A 24,715-nucleotide genomic window follows, 5' to 3' on the forward strand; every position below is an offset into this window, starting at 1 on the left:
AAAATCCTTCCTGATTTTCCGAGGTGTCTGTTCTCTCGGGGTTCCGCCCGGTGATGGGAGGAGCGAGAAGGACCGGCAATGTCGGCGAAACGGACCGGCAACGGGTGGACGTCAACAACAACTTGCATTTATATAGCACCCCTCACGCAGGGCAGTGTCCCGGAGCGCTCGAAACTCATACCCACGCGCATACACACACACGCATATACACACGCACGACGTAACAAAAGTATTCCTCAAAATTCCCAGTCTGTGGGCTCCTCCCGATTGGCGGCTCTCTCCAGGCGGTGGATGATGTTGTTGAGGTTGGCCATTTTCTCGTTGCGCCTCTGGACACTTCGGTTCAGCCGTGTGGCAGCGGCGGCGGCAGTCATTGGGCCAGGAGCCGCGTCTCTCTCATTCTCGCTCCCAGCCGGGACCCCCCGGTCCCCGGGAGAGGCAGCCGAGTTGGAAGGCGAGGAGGAGGAGGAGGAGGGGACTGGAGAGATGGAGAGCAGGAGCCCGGGCGAGGAAGTGGCCGAGGGGGAATTCACAGACGCCCCCGGCCCGCCTGGGCCGGACTCCGCGTTGTACCGGCCGCACGGTGAGCCATTCACCGCAACAGCAATGCCTCGCAACACAGAGAAAGCACGAGAAGCGTGCTCCGGAACATCATCCGAGGCCTCGGGAGAGAGCGCTGAGGGTCTGTCGCAGCCGATGATCAGACACTGCGGGTTCTGGATGTGAAGCACGGTGGTGGGTTTCGGTGATCGAGGCTCGTCGGGGTAACCGGCGCCCATTCTCTCCCGCTTCACCACGCCGGGCACCCAGCCAGCCTGGCACCAGGCTGTGCTGCCGCCCCCCGACTGGTATTCAAAGCCGCAATCACATTCCTCTTCCTCACCCCCGCGCGGGTCGTCGGGAGCTTCCTGCTTGATCACCACCGGCGCCCGCTCGCTCCCATCCTCACCGAAGCCGCTCTTCCTTTCGTCAGCGCCCGAGTCAGGACTCAGGGGGCTGCCGAGCCCCCCTCCTCCCTCGCTCCCCGCCGTCGCCAGCATCTCCGGGTCCGTGTCATTGCCCTGCTGCTCCCCGGCCAGCGACTCTCTCCGAATCCGTGATCTGCAGAGGTCAACGAGACCAGGTCAGCGGAGTTCATCTCAATGTAAACCTCACACACACACAACCACACACACACAACCACACACCAATAGACAGACGCATACCGACTGACAAGACAGATCGACACACAGAGCCGAGCAGCGCTGTAGAGACCACTGCCAGTGACAATACCTGTAGTTGTGGAACCAGTTGATGACGGTGTTGGTGCGGAGGTGGAGCTGGGAGGCCAGAGCCTCGATGTTCTGCTGGGAGGGGTACGGCTCCAGCTGATAGGCCTCTCTCAGGGTCTCCTTCTCCTTGAGCCCCAGCACCACCCGGGGCTTCTTGCTTTGGCAGTGATGGAGGCTGAGGGCGGGTGGGCCGTGTGCCGGGGGGCCGGGGCTGGCTGACTCTGAGCGGTTACTGGGGGAGTCGCTGTCAGAGCCAGCGTTTATCAGGCCATACCTACGCTTCAGGTACGCTGTGTGTGTATATGTGGCGCGGGGGGTGGGGGGGGGGTGGGTGGGTGGGTGGGAGAGAAAGTACAACAGAGAGTTAACACAAATGCATCAAACGGCCGAGCCATCAATCTCCCAAATAAAAACACTCCTTCACTTCCCAGCTGTTTGTGGGATATTTACCGTGTGCAAAATCGGCAGCCGGAAAACACAACCACAACCAACTTGCATTTACATAGGGCCCTTCACGCAGGGCAGCGTCTCGGAGCGCTTGACAGTGGCGGAGCACCGGGCCGAGCCAGGGGGAGGCACGGTCAAAGAGAAAGGTCTTCAGGCGTGACCAGGGGTAGGCGGAGGGATTGAGGGAGAGAGTTACGAAGTTTCAGTGCCTAGTGGCTGACAGCACGTTGAGTCAAGTCACCTTTTTTCTCTATCTTCTTCATGTCTCTCAGTCTGGCCACATTGTAGGGGTCGTTCAGCCAGAGCTGCATGCGGACAAAGGGCTCCCTGCCCTTCAGGCTCAGCTTGTGCCAGGGCTTTGGCCGCGACAGCAGGTCGGAGACGGAGCCTTGTGTCAGCCCCAGGATGCTCTCCCCAAAAAGCCTCTGACCTGTGGAGAGGAAGCAGACTCTCAAATTGCAATACAGTACTGATCTCCCTCCGACTACAAGTCAATGCCCTTCCTCTTCAATTATGGGGGGGGGGGGGCAGGGAGGATAGGGATAGGAGGGTGACCGAAGGCGCGGTCGAAGAGGAAGGTCTTGAGGCAGGCCTTGAAGGAGGCAGGGAAAAGGGGTCGAGGCGTAGAGATTCTGGGGGAGAAAGGCTGAAGGCCCAACCATCGATGGTGGAGTGGGCAGTTGAGGGGTGGGGTGGGGGGAGATAGACAGGGGACACTCAGTGACTGCCAAGCGGAGGGAGTGGGCAAGTTAGCAGAGTGGCAAGTTAAGGGTGAGTAAAAATACATAAGTAAGATGCGGCCGGGACATTGACAGCTCGGCAAATTAAGCGTTAGTGACTGGTTATCAGAAATGTGCTGTATATCTCTCTGTGGTGTTTGTCTCTCTCTCTCTCTCTCTCTGAGTGTCTCTCCGAGCGTGTGCACGAGAGGGAAATGGAGCGCACCCAAGTTATTGTCCGTCAGAACCTCCTTCACCCTCTTGGTGATGCTGTAGGTGTCGAGTTCTCCGGAGGTGGCCACCAGCTCCTGTATGCCGCCGGGCGGCTGCCCGTTTGCCGGGGATTTGCCGCGAGGAGGAACCGTTGCCGGGACCGGGGACGGAGACTCTGCTGCGCTTGCTGGCTGCTGGTTCTCTTTGCTGCTCTCCGGCCCGGCCCCCGGCACCTCCTCTACCCCCTGCAACCACTCCGGGGGGCTGGGCGGAGGCGATGGGGAATACAGGGTCTTCGCTGTGACAAACAGAGAAAGGGGAAAAATGTGTAACAGAGCAAGAGAGAGAGAGTGTGACAGAGTGAGAGAGACGGACAGCGAGAGTGTGACAAAGCGCTTGAGGGAGAGATTTTGACAAAGCGCAAGTGTGACAGAGCGAGCAAGAGTGTAGGTGTGAGAGAGAATAGAGTGTGACAGAGCGAGAGAATGTGACAGAGCACGACAGAGAAAGAGAGAGAGAGAGAAGTGTGAGAGAGCCAAGACAGAGAGTGACAGAGAGAGTGAGAGTCACCCACCTGGCCCGGGTTCCCCGAGGGGCTCACTCTGCTCTAACTTGCCCACCAGCCACAGCTGCATGCGGATGAAGGGCTCACGGCCTTTCTGTGTCAGCTTCCCCCAGGGCTTCGGTCGGGACAGCATGTCACTAACACTGCCCTGGGACAGACCCAGCACCTAGGGGAGGATGGGGTGGTGGGGGGGGGGGGGCAGAGAGGGAGAGAAGCACAATTAGTTCGCCAGTCTTCAATTCTGTTCCACGATGGACAAAACCCACCAGAGCAGGAAGTAGGAACCCATTCTCTTGGACCATGGCTGATCTGTCCCTCAATTCCAATTACCTGCCCTTGCCCCATAATCCTTGATACCTGGGACACTACCCCACATGAATGGCGCCTTATGAATGCAAGTTGTTGCTGTTGTTGTTATACCCTGAACTAACAAAAACTCTATCCATCTCAGCCTTGAAAATTTGTATACGAAATAATAAATACGATAATAATAATAATAGATTTTACGAAGGTGGAATAATAATCAGATAATGATGATGGTGTCCATCCCCCCCACCCCCCCCCGCCCTCGGAGATGGTGAGTGTGCGGTTACCCTCCCCTAACCTCTCACCTTCTCGCCAAAGATCCTCTGACAGATGCCGCTCTTTGCCAGCTTCTCTTTCACCTGCCGGGTCAGCTCAGCCGTCTCCACCTCCCGGTACATGTAAACCTCGTACTGCTCCGGTGTGAGGGGCGGCACGGTGGGCTTCAGTGAGCGGGGGGGGTAGGTGGGCAGGACGGCGGGGGCGAGGCTGGGGGTCTCCGCGCGGACGGGGGGCTGCGGTTCCTCCACCTTCACCTTCGCCATCACCTCCGCTCTCCTCCTTCTCCTCCTCCTCGCCCCCTCCCCATCTGGTTTCTGTTCCTCACCGGTCTCGTGACGCCGGTGCCTGCTGTGGACGCTCCCTCCTGAGCCCGACCCGGAGAATGATGAGGATGATGAGGAAGAGGGGGAGGGGGAGGTCTCGAGCCGCTGGCTCCCGTTGCCGCTCCCACTCTGCTCAGCCGCCCAGTGTTGTTCGAAATAGGAGCCAGTGTCTCCGATCTCGGACTTGACTCTGCGGATGATGTTCTGGACGAACGCGGCGGGAGAGACGGGGCCAAGAGGGGGATGGGCCATGCTCTCTCCGCCGCCTTCGCCCTCTCCATTCTCCTCTTCCTCCTGCTTGACGGAGACGGGAAGGAGGGGTTCGTTCCTATCAGCAGTTGGAGGAGGGTTCTCCTCACTGGGTGGGCAGTAGAACCCGGCAGCGCTCTCCTCGCCCCCCGCTCCCTCCATGGCCAGCAGTGCCCGGCGCTGAGCCTGCATCTCCTGCCGCGCGGCCTCCAGGATAGTGCGAATGGCCTCGTCAGAGCCCCCGCCGTGTCCGCTGCTGTTGCCGTTGTTGCCAGCGTTCCCGCCACCGCTGTTTCCCCCGCTTGCCAGCGCCGGCGAGTCTTTGGGCTCAACTAAAAAAACAAACAAAAAAATCAGCCCTTCCCCAACACAAACACTTCCCACAAACTGACCGACAGACGACCGGCTGAACAACTAACTGACAGATCATCGTTCCGCCCACCAAATACAGTCAAAAAAACACTTTACAGTATATCCTGTGAAGCGCTTTGAGACGTCTCGACAATGTGAAAGGTGCTAAATGCGGTTGGACCATCCTAGATGGTGCACTCAAAATACTCTTCCCCCGCAAGCTCTCTCTTCCCTTCCCCGGGGGCTTGAACCAACGACCCTCAGCCTCACCCTCAGAGGGTGAGAGACTGAGCTGCACCCGAGCGAGTGAGCGAGGGAGAGAGGGAGTGAATACGCTGACACCCACTTACCACATTTCTGAGTCTGTAATTCACGCTTGGCCTGCTCCAGGATACTTTTGATGGCTTCGTCGGATCCTGTCTCCGGAGTCCGGATCCTGGGAGTTATATTGCCTGTGTGAGAGAGAAGGCAAGGGGAGAAAGAGAGAGAGAGAGAGGGAGGGGAGAGAGACACCAGGGTTAGGGTCAGTATTGGAGCCCAGTGAGAGACAGTGACCAGCTCGGAGCACGGCCACAGAGAGAACGATCAAATCAAGGTCACGTACCTCTTTGTCGGACCTGGATGGTTCTCAGAGCCAGAATGTTCTGCTCGTCAGAGAGAAACTGCTTCATCTTGATGAAGGGTTCCTTGCCCTTGACCGTCAGCTTGTGCCAGGGTTTGGGCCGGGCCAGGATCTCACTGACCGAGCCCTGGGACAGCGCGAGGACATAGTGACCGAACACCCTCTGGCCGATGTTGTGTTTGAGCAGCTGCTCTTTCACCTGGTAGGCGATCTCCGTCGTTTCCAGGGCCTCCTCGTCCCCCAGGCTTGAGCCGCTCTCAGGCCCCTCAGTGACTACCTCGGCCCCTCCCACCACCTCGGCCCCTCCTGCCACCAGCGAAGCCCCCTGGGCAGAGCGGAGCCCCCCGTGGTTGCCTGGCGTCCCACCCGTGTCCTTTGGGGATCCCGGGACCAGGGGGTCATCGCTGGGTGTGGTCGGGGTGGGAGAAGGAGAGGGGTCTGCAGTTGGCCGGGGAGATGGGGAGGAGATCTCCACTCCCCCCGTAGGGTCTTCACCCGGATGATCCTTGTCTGCAGAGCCTGGGACGAAGAGACGGCAATCAGCATCAACTGATACCGAGAGAGAGAGAGAGCATTACACACAAAGAGAGACACATACACACAGTTCACAGGACAGACTGACTGGCTCTCAACAGAGAGGAGACATACACACGCTGATCACAGGATAGAGCGACTTATGATCACAAGAGAGAGAGAAAGAGAGAAAGAGAACACGCATATTCCAATCCACATACGGGGAGGTATCCGTGCGTGTGATGTACACGTGGAACTCAGTCTGATTTGGAGATGCTGAAACGTGGATTGACGATGGGGTTTCCAGGTGAATCAACCACCGTGAGCTTGAAGCTCGACGTGTGTGCGTGTGCATGTGTGTGTGTGCCCGTGTGTGCACGCGTGTGTGCACACGTGTGGAAGCAGCGATTGGGCGAGTGTGTGTGAGCAAGGAGGGGAGAGGAGATAGTGTTGCTGAAATGCGAGGAGAGAAAACCGTCATCCTACCTACGTCAGGGTGTGTGCTCCTGTCCTCTCCCTGGCTGCTCTCCGCGACCGCTCCAGTCACCTCCGTCCCCGCGAGGGAGTCCTCGCCTCGAGTGACCGTGCCCTGGACGCCAACATTAACCCTTTAAACACTCCTGAACGCAAAGCTCTCACAGCCATTAATCCCGTCACATCAGGTGGTTCTCTTTTGAGGGAACAAAACCTGTAACTATTATAGAACTGAAGGCCATCATTGCTGGGGTTTCATTCTCTCCACAACCCCCCGCATCTCCCTATTGTGTTAACAGATTATAATAAATAATAACCCTTACATTTGATATAGTGCCTCATCATATCTTCGAGACGTCTCAAAGTACTTCACAGAATATATTGTAGAGGGAATTGACTGTACATTTTGTGGGAGAAAGTGTGCACAGCAGTGTCCCACAAACCTGGAATGAGTGACCAATTTATTATAATTTTTTTTGTTTGGAAGAAAGGCAGTCTGCCAATTGACTATCAATCGGGTTCCTACTTACTGCTAGGTAAACAGGCGTGTGGAGTAATAAAACTTGCCAATGTTTTGCCCTGCTGGGAATTGAACCAAGGTTTCGCTTGCGAGGCAAGTGCTCTAACCACTGAGCTACATGACTCCATGTTACACATTAATATCAGAGACAAATGCATGCTTACCTGTAACCCACAGTCTCCTCCGGACGCCAGGCTCATTGATTTTAAAATGCTATAAAAAAAGATAATAAATAAAGTTAAAAGCAACGAGCATTCTTGCATGGCCACCAACAGAAACTCGATCGCCTTAAAATCTCCCCGCCCCATCTCTCTGTCTCCATCTCATCACCTCTTTTCTTTTCGTGATTGAGTCATTAATCCAGCTCTCTCCCACCTCCCTGAACCCATCTGCATTTTAATAATAATCCTTGCATTTGGTACTGCGCCTCATGTCGCTGAGACGTCTCAAAGCGCTTCACAGAATATGCTGTAAAGTGTAGTGACTGTATATTTTGTGGGCTAAACGCGGCAGCCAATTGCGCACAGCAGTGTCCCACAAACAGTTGAGGCTTGTGTGCAGAATAAGGAGACTTGCTTAAAGTTTCACCCTCGCTGGTGAATCGAACCTGGGTCCTCTCGCTTGTGAGGCGAGCTCACTAACCACTACGCTACAGGACTCCGAACGTTAAATCTGATTAAAGATCACTGAGGGTTTCGCAATTGACTCGAAACTCTCATCTTTTCAGCCGCGCACTGCGACCCACCCTCACGCACCTCAGCTCGGTTTTGATTTCCTCATAGTCCAACTGGACACAGAGCTTCTCCTCCAGCCTCTAAGAAAAGGGAGACAAAGTGAGGGTCAGAAAGCAGCGCAGTGCAGACTCCCAACGTCAATGAGTGTCGCGATGCACCAGTGTGACCGGACGGGATTTTGGCTGTGTGCCCTCACTCCCCCCTTCCCCCCCCTTTATCTCCCCCTCACGGCGTTTACCTCCACGGCCTCTGTCTTCTCCGCCAGCTCACGCTCCAGCGTCGCCACCTGACTGGCCGAGCTCTCCTGGAGCTCGCTCAGCTCCGCCTGCAGTCGCTGGATCTCCTTCAGGAGCCGCATGATCTCCTGGTCCTTGTCGGCCATCAGTGCCCCCGGGGGGGAGCCCGAGCAGGGGGTCAGCCCCTTTCCCAGCTCCTGCCCAGCACAACAACAACAGCAAGACACCTCAGTACAAACCTTCCCCTCCCCACCTTTTCCACCCCGTCCTACCATCCCCCCCACCACCCCAGGCTGCCACTCCAATCCCCTTCCCCTTCGCAATCGAATCAAGCTGCTTTTCTCCATCCGTCTTTCCGCTCCGCCTGGGAATGCGGGGTCGCAGTATTCCTCTCTGCTCTCCGCGCTCTCCCATTTCCCTGTCCTCTCGGATTGAGGCCACAATTGTGGTGAACCCGGTTTTAGGCCCATGTGTGCTACATGTTAGGGAATGTTAGCGCCGGCAGGTTTGCTAAACTGCAGACAGGAGGGTGAGGGTAGGGGAGAACCGAGGGGCCCCAGTTAGACAGGAAATGCTCCAGGGACACCTTACCCCCACACCAGCCACCGGCGGTGTACGGCATCCCAACCGCGGCGACGTCACCAAGCTCAGCTGTTCCCGGAGACTCTCCACCTCCCTCTGAGCAGCTTCTGCTCTCTGGAAATGAACCCCCACACACGCACGCACACACGTGCCCACACACACACACACACACCGACGCACACACAGGCACGCACCCATGCCCACACACACACACACACACGAGCACGCACCCATACCCACAGGCACGCACCCATGTCCACACACACGCAAGCAACCAAGTCCACACACACACACACACACACACACCGCCCGCCCCCCAAAAAAAACAAATAACAAAAAGTCCAAAAATTAGTTTAGGGACCAATTTCACAATTCAATTCTAATCTGCTTCCACCCGCCCACAGACACCGGACACTGTAACTGGACGTATTGTACGTTACATTATATATCATTCATTCAATACATTATGTATGTTAGACATTGTATTTACCGTTGCATCGACTGTATAGACTGTGCGCATTTGTATAGGTTAGACGTGTTGTGTACTGTATATACACAGCGGCTTGCTTACCTGATTGGCCTTCTCCAGGTTGGTCATGATCATTTCAACTTCGTCCGTCCTGAAAACAATGTCAGATTCCATCACCGTGGAAATATCAAAACCGGCCATTTGTCACCATTTGTGTGTCATTTGTGGGTGCACGAGGATAGTCGGAGAGGAAGAGAGAGAGAGAGAGACAGAGACACACACACACAGACAGAAAAATACAGAGACAATGTCTGGTAATCTTTCATTTTTCACCCACAATCTCACCACAACCTGAAAAGCAACCAGGAAACTCCCAAGTTAAGAGTTAATTATTTATGGCCGTGCCCTGATTGTTAATTAACATATTTCATCTTGCAGCCGTTCTGCACCTCAGCATTCACAGGTCCCCGTGTATTAATAGACACTCATTAAATCCCACCTTCTCCTGTCACACGGCCATTAACAACCTCCCTCGCTCGGCCCAGAGCAACACCAATAGCAACTGCTCAATGACTGGAATTGCTCGCTAGCGACACCTGCTGGCAGGACGCAGGCACGGCACGCTCTGCCGGGATTCCTGACTGGCGGATTTGTCAACGACGACAACAACACATTACACTTTTATAGCCGTCAGGAGGTCTTCCCAGCAAACGCTGATTTCTCCACAATCTTCCCCTCCGGAACGCCGCGGGCAATCGCGCTTCCTTTCACATTTCCCGATTGCCTCCTCGGCTGAATTCCGGATTCCTGCCTTTTTAACCCAATCCTATTGTGTATCGTGCATTCTCGTCCCTTCTCTCTCTTTCTCCCTCTCTCCTTCCCAACATGAAACTGTGTCCTCCAGAGTGCTGATCAACCTTCACTCTCTCTCTCTCACACACACACACACACACAGTCCCTGGGAGAAAGCAGGGGTGTGTGCTGGGCGGGTGGGGGGAGGGTGGTTAGCCAGGACATGAGCTCAGAGATCCTCCCCATTTTGGTGCTTCTCTCGGAAGAACTTCTGACAAACGCTCGGACTCAGTGACTCACTTGGACGCTGTCTCCTCGTCGTATTTACACCTCAGATGCAACAGTTCAGTCTGTGTTGTCTTGAGAGCTGAGCGAGGTCACGGGAGGCAGAGGGGGGGATAAAATAAAGAGCGTCAGAGTTTGGCTCAAACCAAGACTGCAACTTACTCTACCTTCCGCCCCCACCACTCACCCCTCCCCCCCCCCAGCCCCTGGGAGTCTCACACCTCCTCATCGCGTCATTTGTAATAAAATAATAATAATAATTCCTGCATTTGATACAGCACCACAGGAAAATTGTTGTTTTGCAGGTGAACGCAGCAGCCAATTTGCGCACAGCGATGTCCCTGCAAACAGCCGTGTAGCAACCAAGCGACTGATGATGAATGTTGGCTAGTAATTCACCCCCTCACCTCCCCTGCGCCCCCCCGAGAAGGTGAAATCTCTTCCCGTGTCACTGACCTGAGTGAAGGATCATGATTTTCTCCTCCGCTTCCCCAAGTCTGGCAGCCAGTGTGTGCTGTGCCTCCTCCAGTCCCCTGCACGGCACAAAACACGGCAAGTTCCCACATCACATTTTCCCGAGCTGTGCGAGTGTGTGAGTGAGTCTGACTGTCAGTGAGTGAGTGTGCGTGTACATGCCTGTGCGCGCGCGGGTACGTGCCTGTGCGCTCGTGGGTACGAGCCTGTGCGCTCGTGGGTACGAGCCTATAAACCGGAAACAGGAGAGAGGAGGGTATGCAATGGACACAGCGCTGGCGGAGGCTATGGGGGAGGGGGTGATGGTGATGGTGTGAAGATGATGGGCGAGTGGATGAAAGCGCATGTACCGTTCTCGTTCGTCATCATGTTGGGGTGTCAAGTTGTGCTCGGTGGGCAGGGGGCCATCAGTGCTGCTCCGTCGCGTCTCATCGCAAACCCCCAGCCTCTCCTCCACTGGGAAATAGTCTGCCACTGGGGAGAGCCAAGGAGGGAACACGGGGTGAGCACAGCGAGAGAGAGAGAGAGAGAGAGGAGGGGGGGGCGAGAGAGAGAGAGAGACAGAGTGTGAGATCTAGAGAGCGCAGGAGAGAAAGAGAGAGAGAGGAGTGAAAGAATATAAGCAAGATACACAGAAAGATGGGGAAGAGAGAGAGAGAGACACACACGACACACAGACTGAAGGGTGTCCACTTGGGTTAACACAGTAAATCCCTGAGCTCCCAGGTCACCCCCCCATCCCACATCCCACTGGCCACCTACACTGCGTGGGGGGGGTGTTGGCCTGTCTGCGTGGCCGCCGGGGCCTGACCTCCCGCTCGCTCCCAGCATCGCGTGGGAGCCGCCGCAACTCCTCCTCCAGCGTCCGGGCGGGTCCGAGGGAAACGGCCGCGTCTGGTGGTGGTGGGGGAGGGGAGAGAAAGAGAGAGAAAAAGAGACATCAGCACGTCCTCAGTCCCGTTTCACTATATCACAATATCTTTTGACTCCCCCCACCCCTCCTTCCCCCCACACACATTTTTGTCTGCCTGGACCTGCGCCTAATACTTTCTGGAATTCAGTAAGCAGGATGTGTCCGTCCAGGGAGAGAGAGAGAGGTTGGGATGCGTGGAATTCTCAGCTTGGTTTGGATTCTCTCGAGCAAGGTGATGGGTTTCCGCATGTGTCAGACACCCGGCATGTGTCAGACACCCGGCATGTGTCAGACACCCGGCTGACCAAAAATACCCTAATTATGAGTGAATTAATTATCCCACCTCCATTATTGTAGCATGCGACGACCAGGGTGGTAGAAGGCAGACTAGATGGACCTTGATCTGTTTTCGTCCAGTGATTCCTAAGTTCCCGTGTTCCTATCTCTCGCGTCCCCACCCACGAGCAAGGTGAGGCGAGAAGCGAGGGAGGGAGTCAAGTTGACTCTTACCTGTCTCACCGATCAGTTGCTTGTAAACATTAAGGAAGACAGCCTCGGCCTCCTTGCTCCTCCTACTCAGCGCTACCACCTGGAAGCAGAACAACAGCTGGTGTTTAGCAGTGTCGCGATTGATTGATTGATTGTTCGGAAAGATGGTTGTTCATGGCACATTCCTGGCAAACAGCGGGCGTGCAATAATAATAATCCTTGCATTCGATATGGCGCCTTATCAAGTCATTGAGTCGTCTCAAAGCGATTCACAGAATATACTGTAAAGTGAACCGACTGTGGGAGAATTTCGGCAACCGATTGCGCACGGCAATGTCCCACCAACAGTTTTTTTTCCCCCCAAACGGTGAATTGTAAGCCAATCCAAATCGGTGATTGCATCGTTATCTGCTGTGCTGTGCCGTGGGACAGCCGATCACAACACACAGGACTTCTGGGTTCTGAACTCTGACAGTAAGCTCCGTGCTCAGCTTCCCCAAACAACGGCAAACAATTAGCTTCTACCCACCCCCTCCCTCCATTCCAACCCAACCCTCTCCCCTCCTCTCCTCCTCCCCCAGAAAAAGACACCTCTGCTTGGAAATCACGCAAGCTTCACGTCAATCTCCCTCCCCCCACCCACCCTCAACAAAAAAAAAGCCAGCTCGCAGCAACACACAGGGAAAGCCCATTGCTTATTGATCAACCGTTATTTCTGGTGCTGGTGAATAAGCTTTGCATTTCAGAGAGTCAAGGTGAAGAAACACAGCTGAGTGTGGTGTGCGGTGATGGATGAGGCACAAGTCCTTCCTTTCCCCAGCCTGGTGCCTGCCTGCCTGCCTTTCCAGCAAAGCAATTAACATTGCGGAATGGGTAATAGCCTAATTAATTACCGGCGTCAGACCCGCATCACGCACCAAAAAAAACCTTTTTTTCCCCCACCGCACAAAAAAAAACTTCACAATTAATTCCGAAGGAAAATAGGTTATGAAGGCATCTTAATAGGTGGTTTGAAAAAAAATGCATTCTAATAATATTACTAATAATAATCCTTGCATTTGATATAGCGGGTTATCGCGTCGTTGAGGGGACTCAAAGCGCATCTCAGATTACACTGTGAAGTGGATCGACTGTGTATTTTGTAGGCGAAGCACGACAGCCAATTGTGTACAGTAGTGTTGCACAAACAGTCATGGATTGCATGACCAAATGTTTTTTATTTTTAGGGGATCATTACCCCCGGAAAGCAATCCGCCAATCGACTAACAATATACACACACATATATATTTTCAATTAAACAGTGGATTTCACAACTTCAGTGGGAAGCCCTATGTATAGCGTCAGAAATGAGAGCCGAGTTAATGATACAAGAACAACTTACAGTGTTCTTCACATGGGCAGCGTCTCGGAGCACTTTACAATGGTTTACAAGTTTGATCGTATTCCTGGGGTCACAAAATGCACACACACACACACCACCCACACACACACACACACACACACACAGTCACTACGGTTTACAGTAACCTCCCACGGGACGTCCTTCCGGCGTAATGTAAGGCACTTTCCCGAATTATTAATAATTCATTATTAATAATCATTATTATTGTCAGCTCAGAACACACTTCCCGCACTCTGCGTTCTCACCTCTGTCTGGAAGCTCTTGAGAAGTGGGGCCACCATCTCTCTGATTTCCTGCAAATAAAAGTTTCCTGAACTTTAGAAGAGACGAAAAAACCCAAAGCCACGCATACGACCTTCAGCGACAACAACAACAACAACAAGATTGCATTTATAGAGCGCCTTTCGCGTCGGGAGGACGTCCCAAGGCGCTGGACCTTCGCACCTAGTTTGCAACATTTGTTAAACAGGGTCTCTTAAGGAGGAAACTTACAACTAGTGGGGAGAAGGTGGTGGGGGAGGGGGGTGGGGGATCTAGCCTTTATCTGCCACTTGCCCGCTGTCCTCCCACAAACTTCAGCTTTGGTGCACTCGACAAAAATGAAGACATCCGCATGCTCCCCCTTCCCCCATCACCGGTCCGTCCTGTATAACGCAAGGCAGCCCCATCTAACTCAGGAAGATGTTTTTCGCGCCAAGTGGATTAGAAATCTGGAACTCACTCCCTCCCCCAAATGCCTGTGGATTCTGGAGCCAATCAAATTTTCAAGACTGAGGTGGACAGATGTTTGTTAGGTCAGGGTATCAAGGGAAAAGGGACAAAGGCGGGTAATTGGATTTGAGGTACAGATCAGCCGTGATCTAACAGAATGTCGGGACAGGCTCAAGGGGCTGAATGGCCTCCTGCTGTTTCCCTACCTGTGGTGCATTGCGTTTGAAGTCCCGGCTCAGCTCTATCAGATGCTTGTGAGATCGTTCGCTCTCTTCCTGCCGAGCGACCAGCTCCGTCGCCACCGAACTCAGTTCCTTCTGACAAAGAGGAGACAAAAGGTTTTAGGAGCCGCCATCTACGCTCCCCATTTCCTTTGGGATTTCCTTCAGGAAAGACGTTAAACCCAGCTCCTCCCCACCCCCTCCCCTCTCCGCACACACAAACACTGTTCGTCTGTTTCCCCATTTGGCTCCACACTAAAGATCTCCGTTCCCCCCGCGGCGCTGTTCATTAAAGAGAAGAAAGTTTCTCTCCCAGTGTCCCTGGCTGACAATTCCCCCTCCCTCTCTATTCCCACGTTCCCCCCCTCCACCACCCCGTTACAAAACAGTCACTCGCTTCACTCCTGCTTATGGGGACGGACACTGCCTGCCGCATTTCGGCTACAAAAAAAAATCCAGTCGCTTGACTTGGCGGTAAATCAAACCTCCTGTGAAATGCTTCGCGACGTCTCAATGTGAGGATTTACAGCACTCTGAGACTCTGTCCACGCTCCACGGCGGACAATCTGAACACGGTGGTGCTTTCAGCCATCCTGCCCTGCTTTCTGCATCTCCCTCTGACTCGCTCCCTCCCTCCCTCCCCTTGATCCAAGTCGCATCTCAAGATGCGCCTCTTTGCCCAGTTTGTGGTCTTCTTTCCTCCCCACCCCAATCCATCCTGAACACCTTTGAGACTTCACCCCAACGTGAGTATGAATGTACCCAACTGCGTTACTTAAAGTGGTGGAAGTGAAGACCTGGGGGATAGCAGAGAGTGAGTGAGTAAGTGACTGAGTGAGCGAGCGACAGAGAGAGAGTGAGCAAATGAGTGAGAGACAGAGGGAGTGAGTGAGAGCAATAGAGTGAGCGAGAGCATGAGCGAAATTATGCGAGTGAGCGTGAAATAGAGGGAGCCTGCGAGAGCGAGGGTGCGAGAGCAAGCGTGCGAGAGCTAGTTGCGAGCATCACACCCCCACAACCCCCCTCGACACACACACACACACACACACACATACATACACAAAGTCTCTCTCTCCCCTCCACCCCCCTCTTTACATTTCCATTCCCTTGTCCTGGCTCCGCGGCTAATTGCAATCAGCAGCAGATATCTGACACAGGGGCAGAGTCAGCAGGAATCTTGCTGAGCGAGCAGAATCTTTGTCTAAAAATAATCAGATATTCTGCTCGTTGCTGTTAGCTGTAAAGGTAATCAATGGAGCAGGCTCTGGATTCATCAATATATTGATCCCCACTCCCCTGCCCAGTGCTTGTGTGTGTGTGTGTGTGTGTTGGTGTGTGTTTGTGTGTGTGCGCACGTGCGGTGGGGAGGATTGACTTGACATCAAGAGGTCTCTGTGCCATTCAGATAAGGCTGGATTTCAGCCAGTTGTTGCTCGTCAAACCCCTATATTCCCTGCGATGGACCCAGAGTGCAACAAAGGGGAGAGAATACTTCCCCCCCACCCCTCCCCCCACACGTCTGAGATGTGACATGTTCATCGATAAGTCAACCCGATGGGAAATCAATCAGTCACCCAATAATCAATAATCAATCAATCAGCCGATCAGACAGGGCTGGTAATAGACACACCTCATCCGTAACAGCAACAGAGACAACTTGGGTTTAGGCATCACCCTTCACACAGGCTAATATTGCAGCAGTTACCCCCTACCCCGCACCCCCCCCCCCCCAGCCACCAGTGCACACTCTGGGGTACCCCCCAAGTTTTGGTTCTTGCCAACCTGCGCCTAATACTTTCCAGAATTAGGTAAGCAGGATGCGTCCCTCCAGGGAGGGGTGGGTGGGGGGGAGAGAGAGAGAGAGAGCCATTCCATTCCAATAATCTATCTCTGGAATTTCCACGATGGTGTTTCCGCACATGTCAGACAGCCGGCTGGCCAAAGAACTGTTAGCCCGAAAGTAAGTCGGTGCAGCCAGAAATCGATTGCCAAGCTTTCTTTTACATAAAAAGTATACATACAGAATCTATCATTTTTTCTCCCCCCAATCACCCCCAAAAAAAAAACAAGATAACAGATGAATAATGCGACTATCAGCCAAATAACCAGAGAAATCTACACAGGAGATGGGGACGAGACATGCTTTATAGTCTTATGATTATTTTAATAAAGGCATTTTTTCAAAAATCGATGCCGTCCAAATTCATTACAAAAATGTAAGCGCTATATATTTCAGATGGGGAAGTCAGTAAAAAAGGCACCTCGCTCTTGCTCTCACTTTCTTAATATTTTATTCACGGGAGAATATTTGACGGTGTTTAACGTGAATAATAAATGATCCTGATATGGATTTTTAGTCAAGAAAGGGGGAGAAAAGTGTTTTTTTTAAAAAAAAACTCCCCCTCCTCTCAAAGCCCCCTTCCCCTCATCACCCACTCTCCTTCACTCACATACACACACCCGCCCCCACACACTCGCTCACTGAACCCCCCCACTCACTAGTTTGCTCGACCTCTCCTCATCCACCCATTCACTCACTCACTCGATGACCCCCCCCCTCACTCGCTCAATGATCCCCCCACTCACTCGCTCAACACCCCTCTCGCTCACTCGTCGACCACTCCCACCCACTTGCTCAATCGCCAGCCTCCATCCTCTCGCTCAACACCCCCACCCCCCCACTCCACATGTTTAAAAAAAATCAGTTTTGATTTACGACGGACAGACAGACCGACAGACCGACAGACCGACAGACAGACAGACAGACCGACAGACCAACAGACCGACAGACAGACAGGCAGCTCTGTGTTCCTGGATAAGCACTTCTCACAAACGAACATTTGGGGAGAGAATGGCTTGAATTATACTCTGTTCATAATGCAATTAAACACTTCACTGGAAATCGATGTAAAACTGATGAGGCCTGAAAATGGTGCATATGGCTTCAAACAGCCTAACATACTGCCTCCTGCACTGACAAGCCCTCTCAGCAGCAATTTCAATCTACTTACAGCTCCGTCGTCTAATGGCAGGAGCGTGCGAGTGGGTGGGTGTCACCGCTAACCCAGAAAAGAAAAGGAAAAGGCGGGGGTGTGGGGGGGGGGGGGGAGGAAGAGAAGAAAAAACTAAATACACGCAATGCTGTTGTCAGTAATAATAATAATATTAATAGCAATTCTTGGTTTGATCGCAGCATCTATCACGTCGGGAGGACGACCCACGCGCTTTTGCGGGATTTAAGTGCGGCAAGCGTCTTTGTGAGCAAACCCGGCGGCCGATTTGCACACAGTGGTGTCCCGGCTCCTGCATCTGCTCCCTCCCAGACTCAAGACACACACACTCGCGCAGACGCGCAGAACAATAAGTTGCACTTATACAGCGCCCCCTCACGCAGCACAGCGTCCCAGAGCGCTCGTCAGTGGCGGAGCACGACGCCGAGCCGGGGGTCGAGGAGGAGGTGACCTTAGGCACGGTTAAAGAGGAAGAGGTCTTCAGGCCCAATTTGAGACCGATACACTCACTCAGACACACGCACACGCACGCACGCACGCACACACAGACCGGGAGGACTAGTTGAGGACGCATCCCCCAAAATAGAAAGCGTGGGGCAAATATTTGAAAAGGTAAAAATATGTAACTGGAACGAGGGTCGAGAGCTGCTTTGTAATAGTCCCCATTGCTGCTGGACTGAACGGCGTGCAAAAAAAAAAAAAAAAAAACCTCATTAATAGCGTCAGATAAACCCCCTCAGGACCTATTAATATCTATAAGATTCATAAGCCGCGGGGGTTATGGATGAGATGTCATTACTGGAGTGAGGCTGTTTGTATGGAGCATGTTAATGGGGGCTGCGTCGGGAGCTCAGCTCAGTAACAGGCACGAGCTGAACCTGGAGTCAGCGAGGCGTGCCTTCACTTGTTTTTTTGGGGGGGCAAATAATATATTTATTTGTAGTACGACACATAATAAATAATAATAATCCTTACGTTCGGTTACGGCGCCTTTCACAAAAGTCCTGAAGCGATTTACAGGACACAGCGTAAAGCGCGCCGACTGTGTGTGTGTGTGTGTGTGTGTGTGTGTGTCTTACGGGAGAAAGCGGCAGCCAATGTGCGGCGATAATAATGATACCCAGCAGCAGCACCCCCCCGCACCACCCCCCCAGCACACATTTGTCCCGGTCCCCGCCACCACCACCGCCTGCCCAGCCCCCTCCACCCCCACCCCGCACACTGTCGGCCGGGAATCGACAGCAACCCGTATTTACAGAGCGTCCCTCACCCAGAGCGCTCGACTCGACTCGCCGCTCTCTTTTGCAACCGCGCCAGCTACGGTGTGATCTTTTAACGTCTGCGCCTGAACGGGGGGAGCACTGAATGGAGAGAGAGAATGAGAGAGAGAGAGAGGGTGGATGGATGGATGAATGAATGAATGAATGGATGAATGGATGAATGGAAACGGTAGGGTGTGGAGTTGCTGGGATGACGACAAGTAGACCCGCTCTTACCATGGTCGCAGCTCGCCTGGAGTCAGCGGCAGGGAAGGAACACAATCCAAGTAGAGGGGGAGACAATGAAAGACGCTCAATAAATACACTTTGCTACGAGTAAAAATAAACGGATTCCTATTTTGGACATTCATTAGTAACCTGGTACCTCAAAGAACCGCCTCTTCCCTCCTTCCCTCCCTCCCTCCATCCCTCCCTCCCTCTCTCTCCCCCCCTCACCCGACAAATTGTCACCATTTGTGAAACTATTTAGCTGCTCAACTGTTTGTTCTCCGTTACAATGCTCAAGGTTACAGCAATACCGTGCGTCAGAGTTGGGTCTGTTTTGACATCTGAAACAATTCTGATTTTTCCGTCCCCCCACCCCCCCCCCACTCCATTCTCTCCTTCCTTCTCTCACTCCCTCCCTCCCTCCTCCGTTCCCTCATCCTCCTCTCTCCCGCCACCACCGACCCCCCCCACTCCCCCGGCTTGTGGGGCTTAGGGTTATGGAATATAAGGAATGCAATAACGCTATGTTGGAATTTGCTCAATAATTCACAGGGATGGACATCTGTCATCTCATCCGTCATGGAAATGAGTTGGCTATTTTTTTCCCTCTCCTAAAAGGTCGGAGATCGTGCATTCAACCTGTTTGCAACCAGCCCTTCCCCACTCCTCTGCACCCCCCACCCCCCCATTGCTCACCTGAACTTTGCTCCACTCGCCTCTGTTTACCCAACAGTAAGCAGGAACCCAGTTGTTAGTCGATTCGATTGGCGGATCGCTTTCCGGGGGGTAATAATCCCTTCCAAATAAAATATTATTTGGTCACCCAATCCACGACTGTTTGTGGGCCACTGTTGTGCGCAATTGGCTGCCGTGTTTCGCCCACAAACTACACAGTCACTACACTTTACAATATATTCTGTGATCGGCCAATCGACTAACAGCTGAGTTCCTACTTACCGCTAAGTAAACAGGTATGTGTGTGTGTGTGTGCGGATTAAGAAAAGTTGCCTAAGGTTAATAATCCTTCCTTGCATTTTTGGATTGATGCAGCGCCTCATCACGTCTTCTAGGCGTCCGATAGTGCTTCGCAGACTATACGGTAGAGCGAATTGACTGCGTACTTTGTGGGCGAGGTATCGAAGCCAGGATGTCTCGCTTGGAAGGCGAACGCTCTAACCACTACCCTACAGAGTCTCCGCGGTAAATTAAATTAAACTAAATTTAAAAAAAGAGTTGCGCAGGCTGACAGCTGAGAGGGGAGAGAGCGAGAGAGAGAGAGAGAGAGAGAGAGAAAGAGGTTGGGGGGGAGAGTAATTGTGGTCGCTGCTGAAGTCATGCTGAAGGCACCTGTTGAGACACTCGTTTCAGCTGTTGCATTGTTGCCTGGTCACTCGCTATCTATAGTTCCTTGTTCCTTGTCTTCTCCTTGATCGGAGCCAACCGAGTGCAGATTTAGCAACGCTCTTTGCTCTGCAGATCTCAAAGAATGCTCTGAAGTTCTACCGGCTCTTTGTCTTTCCAGCCCTGTCTTGCAATCCGCGCGGTTGTAAAGTTTTTCTCCCCCCCCCCCCCAATCGCGGGCGTTGCGGGTTCGTTCATATCCGCTCAGACAGAGCGCAGACGGGGGCTCGGACTAATCAGCCAATTCATTAAATGTCTCACGTGAGAGGTTGGTTTGTTATTATTATTGATAATAATCCTTGCACTTGATACAGCGCCTCATCACGTCGTTGAAACGTCTCAAAGCGCTTCACAGACTATATTGTCAAGTAAATTGACTGTGTATTTTGTGGGTGAAACGTGGCAGCCAATCGCGCACAGCAGCGTCCCCACAAACAGGACTGAGTCACCACATTTTTTGGGGGGTGGAGGGGTGGAGGGATTATTACCCTTGGAAAGCGATCCACCGATCGACTAACACCCAGGTTCCTACCTATTGCCAAGCAAATAGAGGTATGCGGAGTAAGGAAACTTGCCTCGAGCCGCCGGGGAATCGAACCCGGGTCCTCTCGCGTGCTAAACACGACGCAGCCTTGACCGTGAGATCTCAAAAGGAGGTTAAACCTTCGGGGAGGCGAGAGAGCCCGGCTGACGCTGACAGGGCGAGATTGGTACACGTTCTGAACTACACAAAATAACTTGTTGCAATGGGTCACCGACAAAGTAACCTTGGCCGCTCTCACGCATTGCAATTTAGACGCGTGGACATTGCAATAAATCTTCGAGTCGTTTCCTCAAACAAGGGAGCGCTCAGAATAGATACATCCAGCGTTCAGCTTTCCTCCACATTTCGCTGGCTCACTGTCAGAGAGAGACAGGAGCCGAGGGAACGCTGATCCTCTGTTAGTTACTTGGACCCTTCCACCCCCCCCCTCCCCACCTCAAACTCATCCCACCATCGCTCTCTGGAACTCTCTCTCTCTCTCTCTCCCCCAATCCTTTTGCCTCATGCTGTCTCTCTTTGCCTTCGAACTCCCCCTCCTCCCCTCAGTGTCTTCGTCAACACACAACCACTTGCATTTATACGTTTATCTCTTCACGCAGGATAGCGCCTAAGAGCGCCCCCCACACACCCTTAAACTCTCCTCCCTCCTCATTGCCCTCTCGGCTGTCTCCTGCTGCTGTAGTTTCGTTGTGCAACAAAGAAGGACATTTTGTGGGTGTGGGTTACACAGGCAGACAACTGGCGGGGGAGACTGGGGGGGGGGGGGGGGGAGGGAGAGGGGAGAGAGAAGAGAAAGTATTATGGTCACTGTTCCTAACACACTGAAAGGCACCTGTTGTGACATTTACTCAGCTGGCGCATTGACTATCTATAGTCCCCAAACGTGAGGCAGAGGGGGAAAGGCTCGAGCTCAGATCTCAAAAGCTTTTTGAACTCCTCTGGATGAGTCTCTGACCGTTCGCCTCGACGGGAACGGAAAAGAAAACGCCCTCCGCCTTTGCCGACAAACAAAACAGACGCTACGCTCGACAGAAATCACTGTAAAAGCTCTCGGCGATGTTCCGACGTGGTAAAGACGAGCGTTGGTGAAAATACAACTTTTTTTTGCTTTGTTCTTCCTATTTAGCTGCGGTTTGCTCCGATTTAAGAATTATGTTTTCCCAGTGACACCCACACACACACACAAATCATGGGGGAAGGGGAGAGGGGAGAGGGAGGAGGGGAGAGAGAGGGGGAGTGGAGTCAAGTTTTTTTTAACAGCAGCTTTTTAAAACGATTTTAAGATGTCTCGAAGCATCGTTGGTGAGAGTTTTAGCTGTTACCCCCCCCCCCTCCCCCCCGAGTCAAATCACTTTACAGTATATTCTGTGAAACGTTTTGAATCGTCTTGAAGACATGATAAGGCGCTATATCATATACAGGAATTATTATTTATAGTCCGAGTGTCCCAATGAGACATACAGACAGTGCAAGACTCACTGAGATGGTGAATAAAATATTGCCACTAGATGGAGCTTTGAACAAACGTTTTGACAATAATATTAACAATAATAATCCTTACATTTGATATAGCACCTCATAGACATCTCAAAGCACTTCACAGAATAGGCCGCAAAGTGAATTTATTGACTGTATATTTTGTGGGCGATGTATAATATATATATATAACTATTGTAGGATTAATACACATATATATATTTAAAAATACATATCCAATAAAGAAGATTTGATGGAGAAGTGCAAAGAGTGCGGGGAAAAAGGATAAAAGGAGGGGAAGGGGGGAGAGAGCGAGACACACACAAGTGTAGTGACTGTGTATTTGGTGGGCGGAACGAGGCAGCTAATTTCGCACAGCAGTGGCCCTCAAACAGCCATGGATTGAGTGACCAAATTTTTATTTATTATTTTGAAGGGATTACTTTATTATTAACAGGATTATCATCATCATAATAACAACAATGCTTGCATTTGATGCCTCGGCTTACTGCGCCGTCGAGACGCCTCAAAGCGCTTCACAAGATATATATTTGTGCGCAATCGGCTGTTGCGTGTTGCCCACAAAATACACAGTCACTACCCTTGACAGTATATTCTGTGAACGGCTTTGAGACATCTCAAAGACGTGATGAGGTGCTATATCAAATGCAAGGAATAATATTGTATATTATTGCATTATCACTATATTATTATATACAATTGTAATATTGTTATATCATTATTATTGTATTATCATTATGTATAATTTTATATTATTGTATTGTTATTACTATATATTACATTATACTATTAATATTATATTATTAGAATATATTATTATTGTATACCTATATACTGATACCAGTGTGTGGTTAGTGAGTGAGTTATTATTATTACATTATTATTGTATTATAATTATATTAGTATATTATAATTATATTAATATTATATTATTATTATTGTATACCTCTACACAAATAGCCAGTGTGTGGTTAGTGAGTGAGCGAGTGAGTGAGTGAGCACTAGTAGTTGTTGTTGTGGCTAGGGTCCAGTAGTAGTAATCGTTGTTGTGGTGGTTGGGGACCAGCAGCAGCAGTAGTTGTTGTTGTTGTTGTGGTTGGGGGCAGTAATTGTAGCTGTTGTTGTTGTGGCTGGGATCTTGTTGTTGTTGTTGCTGGGATCCTGTTGTTGTTGTTGTTGTTGCTGGGATCCTGTTGTTGTTGTTGTTGTTGTTGTGATCCTGTTGTTGTGGCTGGGATCCTGTTGTTGTTGTTGTTGTGGCTGGGATCCTGTTGTTGTTGTTGTTGTTGCTGGGATCCTGTTGTTGTTGTTGTTGTTGTGATCCTGTTGTTGTGGCTGGGATCCTGTTGTTGTTGTTGTTGTGGCTGGGATCCTGTTGTTGTTGTTGTTGTGATCCTGTGGTTGTGATCCTGTTGTTGTTGTTGTTGTGGCTGGGATCCTGTTGTTGTTGTTGCTGGGATCCTGTTGTTGTTGTGATCCTGTGGTTGTGATCCTGTTGTTGTTGTTGTTGTGGCTGGGATCCTGTTGTTGTTGTTGTTGTTGCTGGGATCCTGTTGTTGTTGTTGTTGTTGTGATCCTGTTGTTGTGGCTGGGATCCTGTTGTTGTTGTTGTTGTGGCTGGGATCCTGTTGTTGTTGTTGTTGTTGTGGCTGGGATCCTGTTGTTGTTGTTGTTGTGGCTGGGATCCTGTTGTTGTTGTTGTTGTGATCCTGTGGTTGTGATCCTGTTGTTGTTGTTGTTGTGGCTGGGATCCTGTTGTTGTTGTTGTGGGGGTGGGGGCTGGTGTGTGTGTGTGTGGTGTGTGTGGCGGGGGTTAGGGTTAGTGTTGGGGGGTGTGGTGTGTGTGTGGGGGGGTTGGGGTTAGGAGTGTGTTGGGGGGTGTGGTTGGGGGTGGTGGTGTGTGTGTGGGGGGGGTTAGTGTTGGGGGTTGGGGTGTGTGTGTTGGGGGGGTTAGTTTGGGGGGGGTAGTGTGGGTGTGTGTGTGTGTTGGGGGGTTAGTGTGGGTGGGGGTTAGGGGTGTGTTGGGGGAGTTAGTGTTGGGTGTGTGTGTGGGGGGGGGTTAGGGGTGTGTTGGGGGGTTGGGGTTAGTGTTGGGGGGGTGTGGTGTGGGGGGGGGGTTAGTGTTAGTGTGTGTGTTGGGGGGTGTGGTGTGTGGGGGGGGGTTAGTGTTAGTGTTGGGGTGTGTGTTGGGGGTTGGGTCGGGGTGTGTGTGGGGGGGTTAGGGTTGGAGGGTGTGTGTGTGTGGGGGGGGGGGGTTAGGGGTGGGTGGGTGGTGTGTGTGTGAGGGGGGTTGGGGGGGGCTGTGGGTGGTGTGTGTGGGGGGGTTAGTGTTGGGGGTGTGTGGGGGGGCTGTGGGTGGTGTGTGGGGGTAGTGTTGGGGGCTGTGGGGGTTGGGGGGGGCTGTGGGGGTGTGTGGGGGGGTTAGTGTTGGGGGGGGTTGGGGGGGGCTGTGGGGGTGTGTGGGGGGTTAGTGTTGGGGGTGTGTGGGGGGGCTGTGGGTGGGGTGTGTGTGGGGGGTTAGTGTTGGGGGGGTTGGGGGCTGTGTGGTGGTGTGTGGGGGGTAGTGTTGGGGGGTTGGGGGGGCTGTGGGTGGTGTGTGGGGGGTAGTGTTGGG

General features: G+C 52.3%; 1 protein-coding gene across 1 annotated transcript in view; it reads right to left on the reverse strand.

Annotated features, from left to right (window-relative positions):
* Positions 1-236: 236 nt before the first annotated feature.
* The window catches only part of cux2b (cut-like homeobox 2b), a 25,922-nt gene continuing 1,443 nt past the window's right edge, over positions 237-24,715 (reverse strand). Inside the window, exons 2-23 of the mRNA XM_007902351.2 lie at positions 14,647-14,742; positions 14,147-14,257; positions 13,475-13,522; positions 11,848-11,926; positions 11,187-11,318; positions 10,775-10,898; positions 10,407-10,483; positions 9,966-10,032; positions 8,976-9,024; positions 8,414-8,518; positions 7,825-8,019; positions 7,608-7,666; positions 7,017-7,065; positions 6,345-6,447; positions 5,328-5,894; positions 5,074-5,175; positions 3,827-4,704; positions 3,225-3,381; positions 2,664-2,948; positions 1,960-2,148; positions 1,273-1,561; positions 237-1,101 (exon numbers count right to left, since the gene is read on the reverse strand). Of these exons, the coding sequence (XP_007900542.2) occupies positions 237-1,101; positions 1,273-1,561; positions 1,960-2,148; positions 2,664-2,948; positions 3,225-3,381; positions 3,827-4,704; positions 5,074-5,175; positions 5,328-5,894; positions 6,345-6,447; positions 7,017-7,065; positions 7,608-7,666; positions 7,825-8,019; positions 8,414-8,518; positions 8,976-9,024; positions 9,966-10,032; positions 10,407-10,483; positions 10,775-10,898; positions 11,187-11,318; positions 11,848-11,926; positions 13,475-13,522; positions 14,147-14,257; positions 14,647-14,742 (4,626 nt within the window). The remainder of the gene's footprint in view (positions 1,102-1,272; positions 1,562-1,959; positions 2,149-2,663; positions 2,949-3,224; positions 3,382-3,826; positions 4,705-5,073; positions 5,176-5,327; positions 5,895-6,344; positions 6,448-7,016; positions 7,066-7,607; positions 7,667-7,824; positions 8,020-8,413; positions 8,519-8,975; positions 9,025-9,965; positions 10,033-10,406; positions 10,484-10,774; positions 10,899-11,186; positions 11,319-11,847; positions 11,927-13,474; positions 13,523-14,146; positions 14,258-14,646; positions 14,743-24,715) is intronic.

The sequence above is a fragment of the Callorhinchus milii genome, unplaced genomic scaffold (genome assembly GCF_018977255.1).
Source record: "Callorhinchus milii isolate IMCB2004 unplaced genomic scaffold, IMCB_Cmil_1.0 Scaffold8, whole genome shotgun sequence".
Taxonomy (NCBI): domain Eukaryota; kingdom Metazoa; phylum Chordata; class Chondrichthyes; order Chimaeriformes; family Callorhinchidae; genus Callorhinchus; species Callorhinchus milii.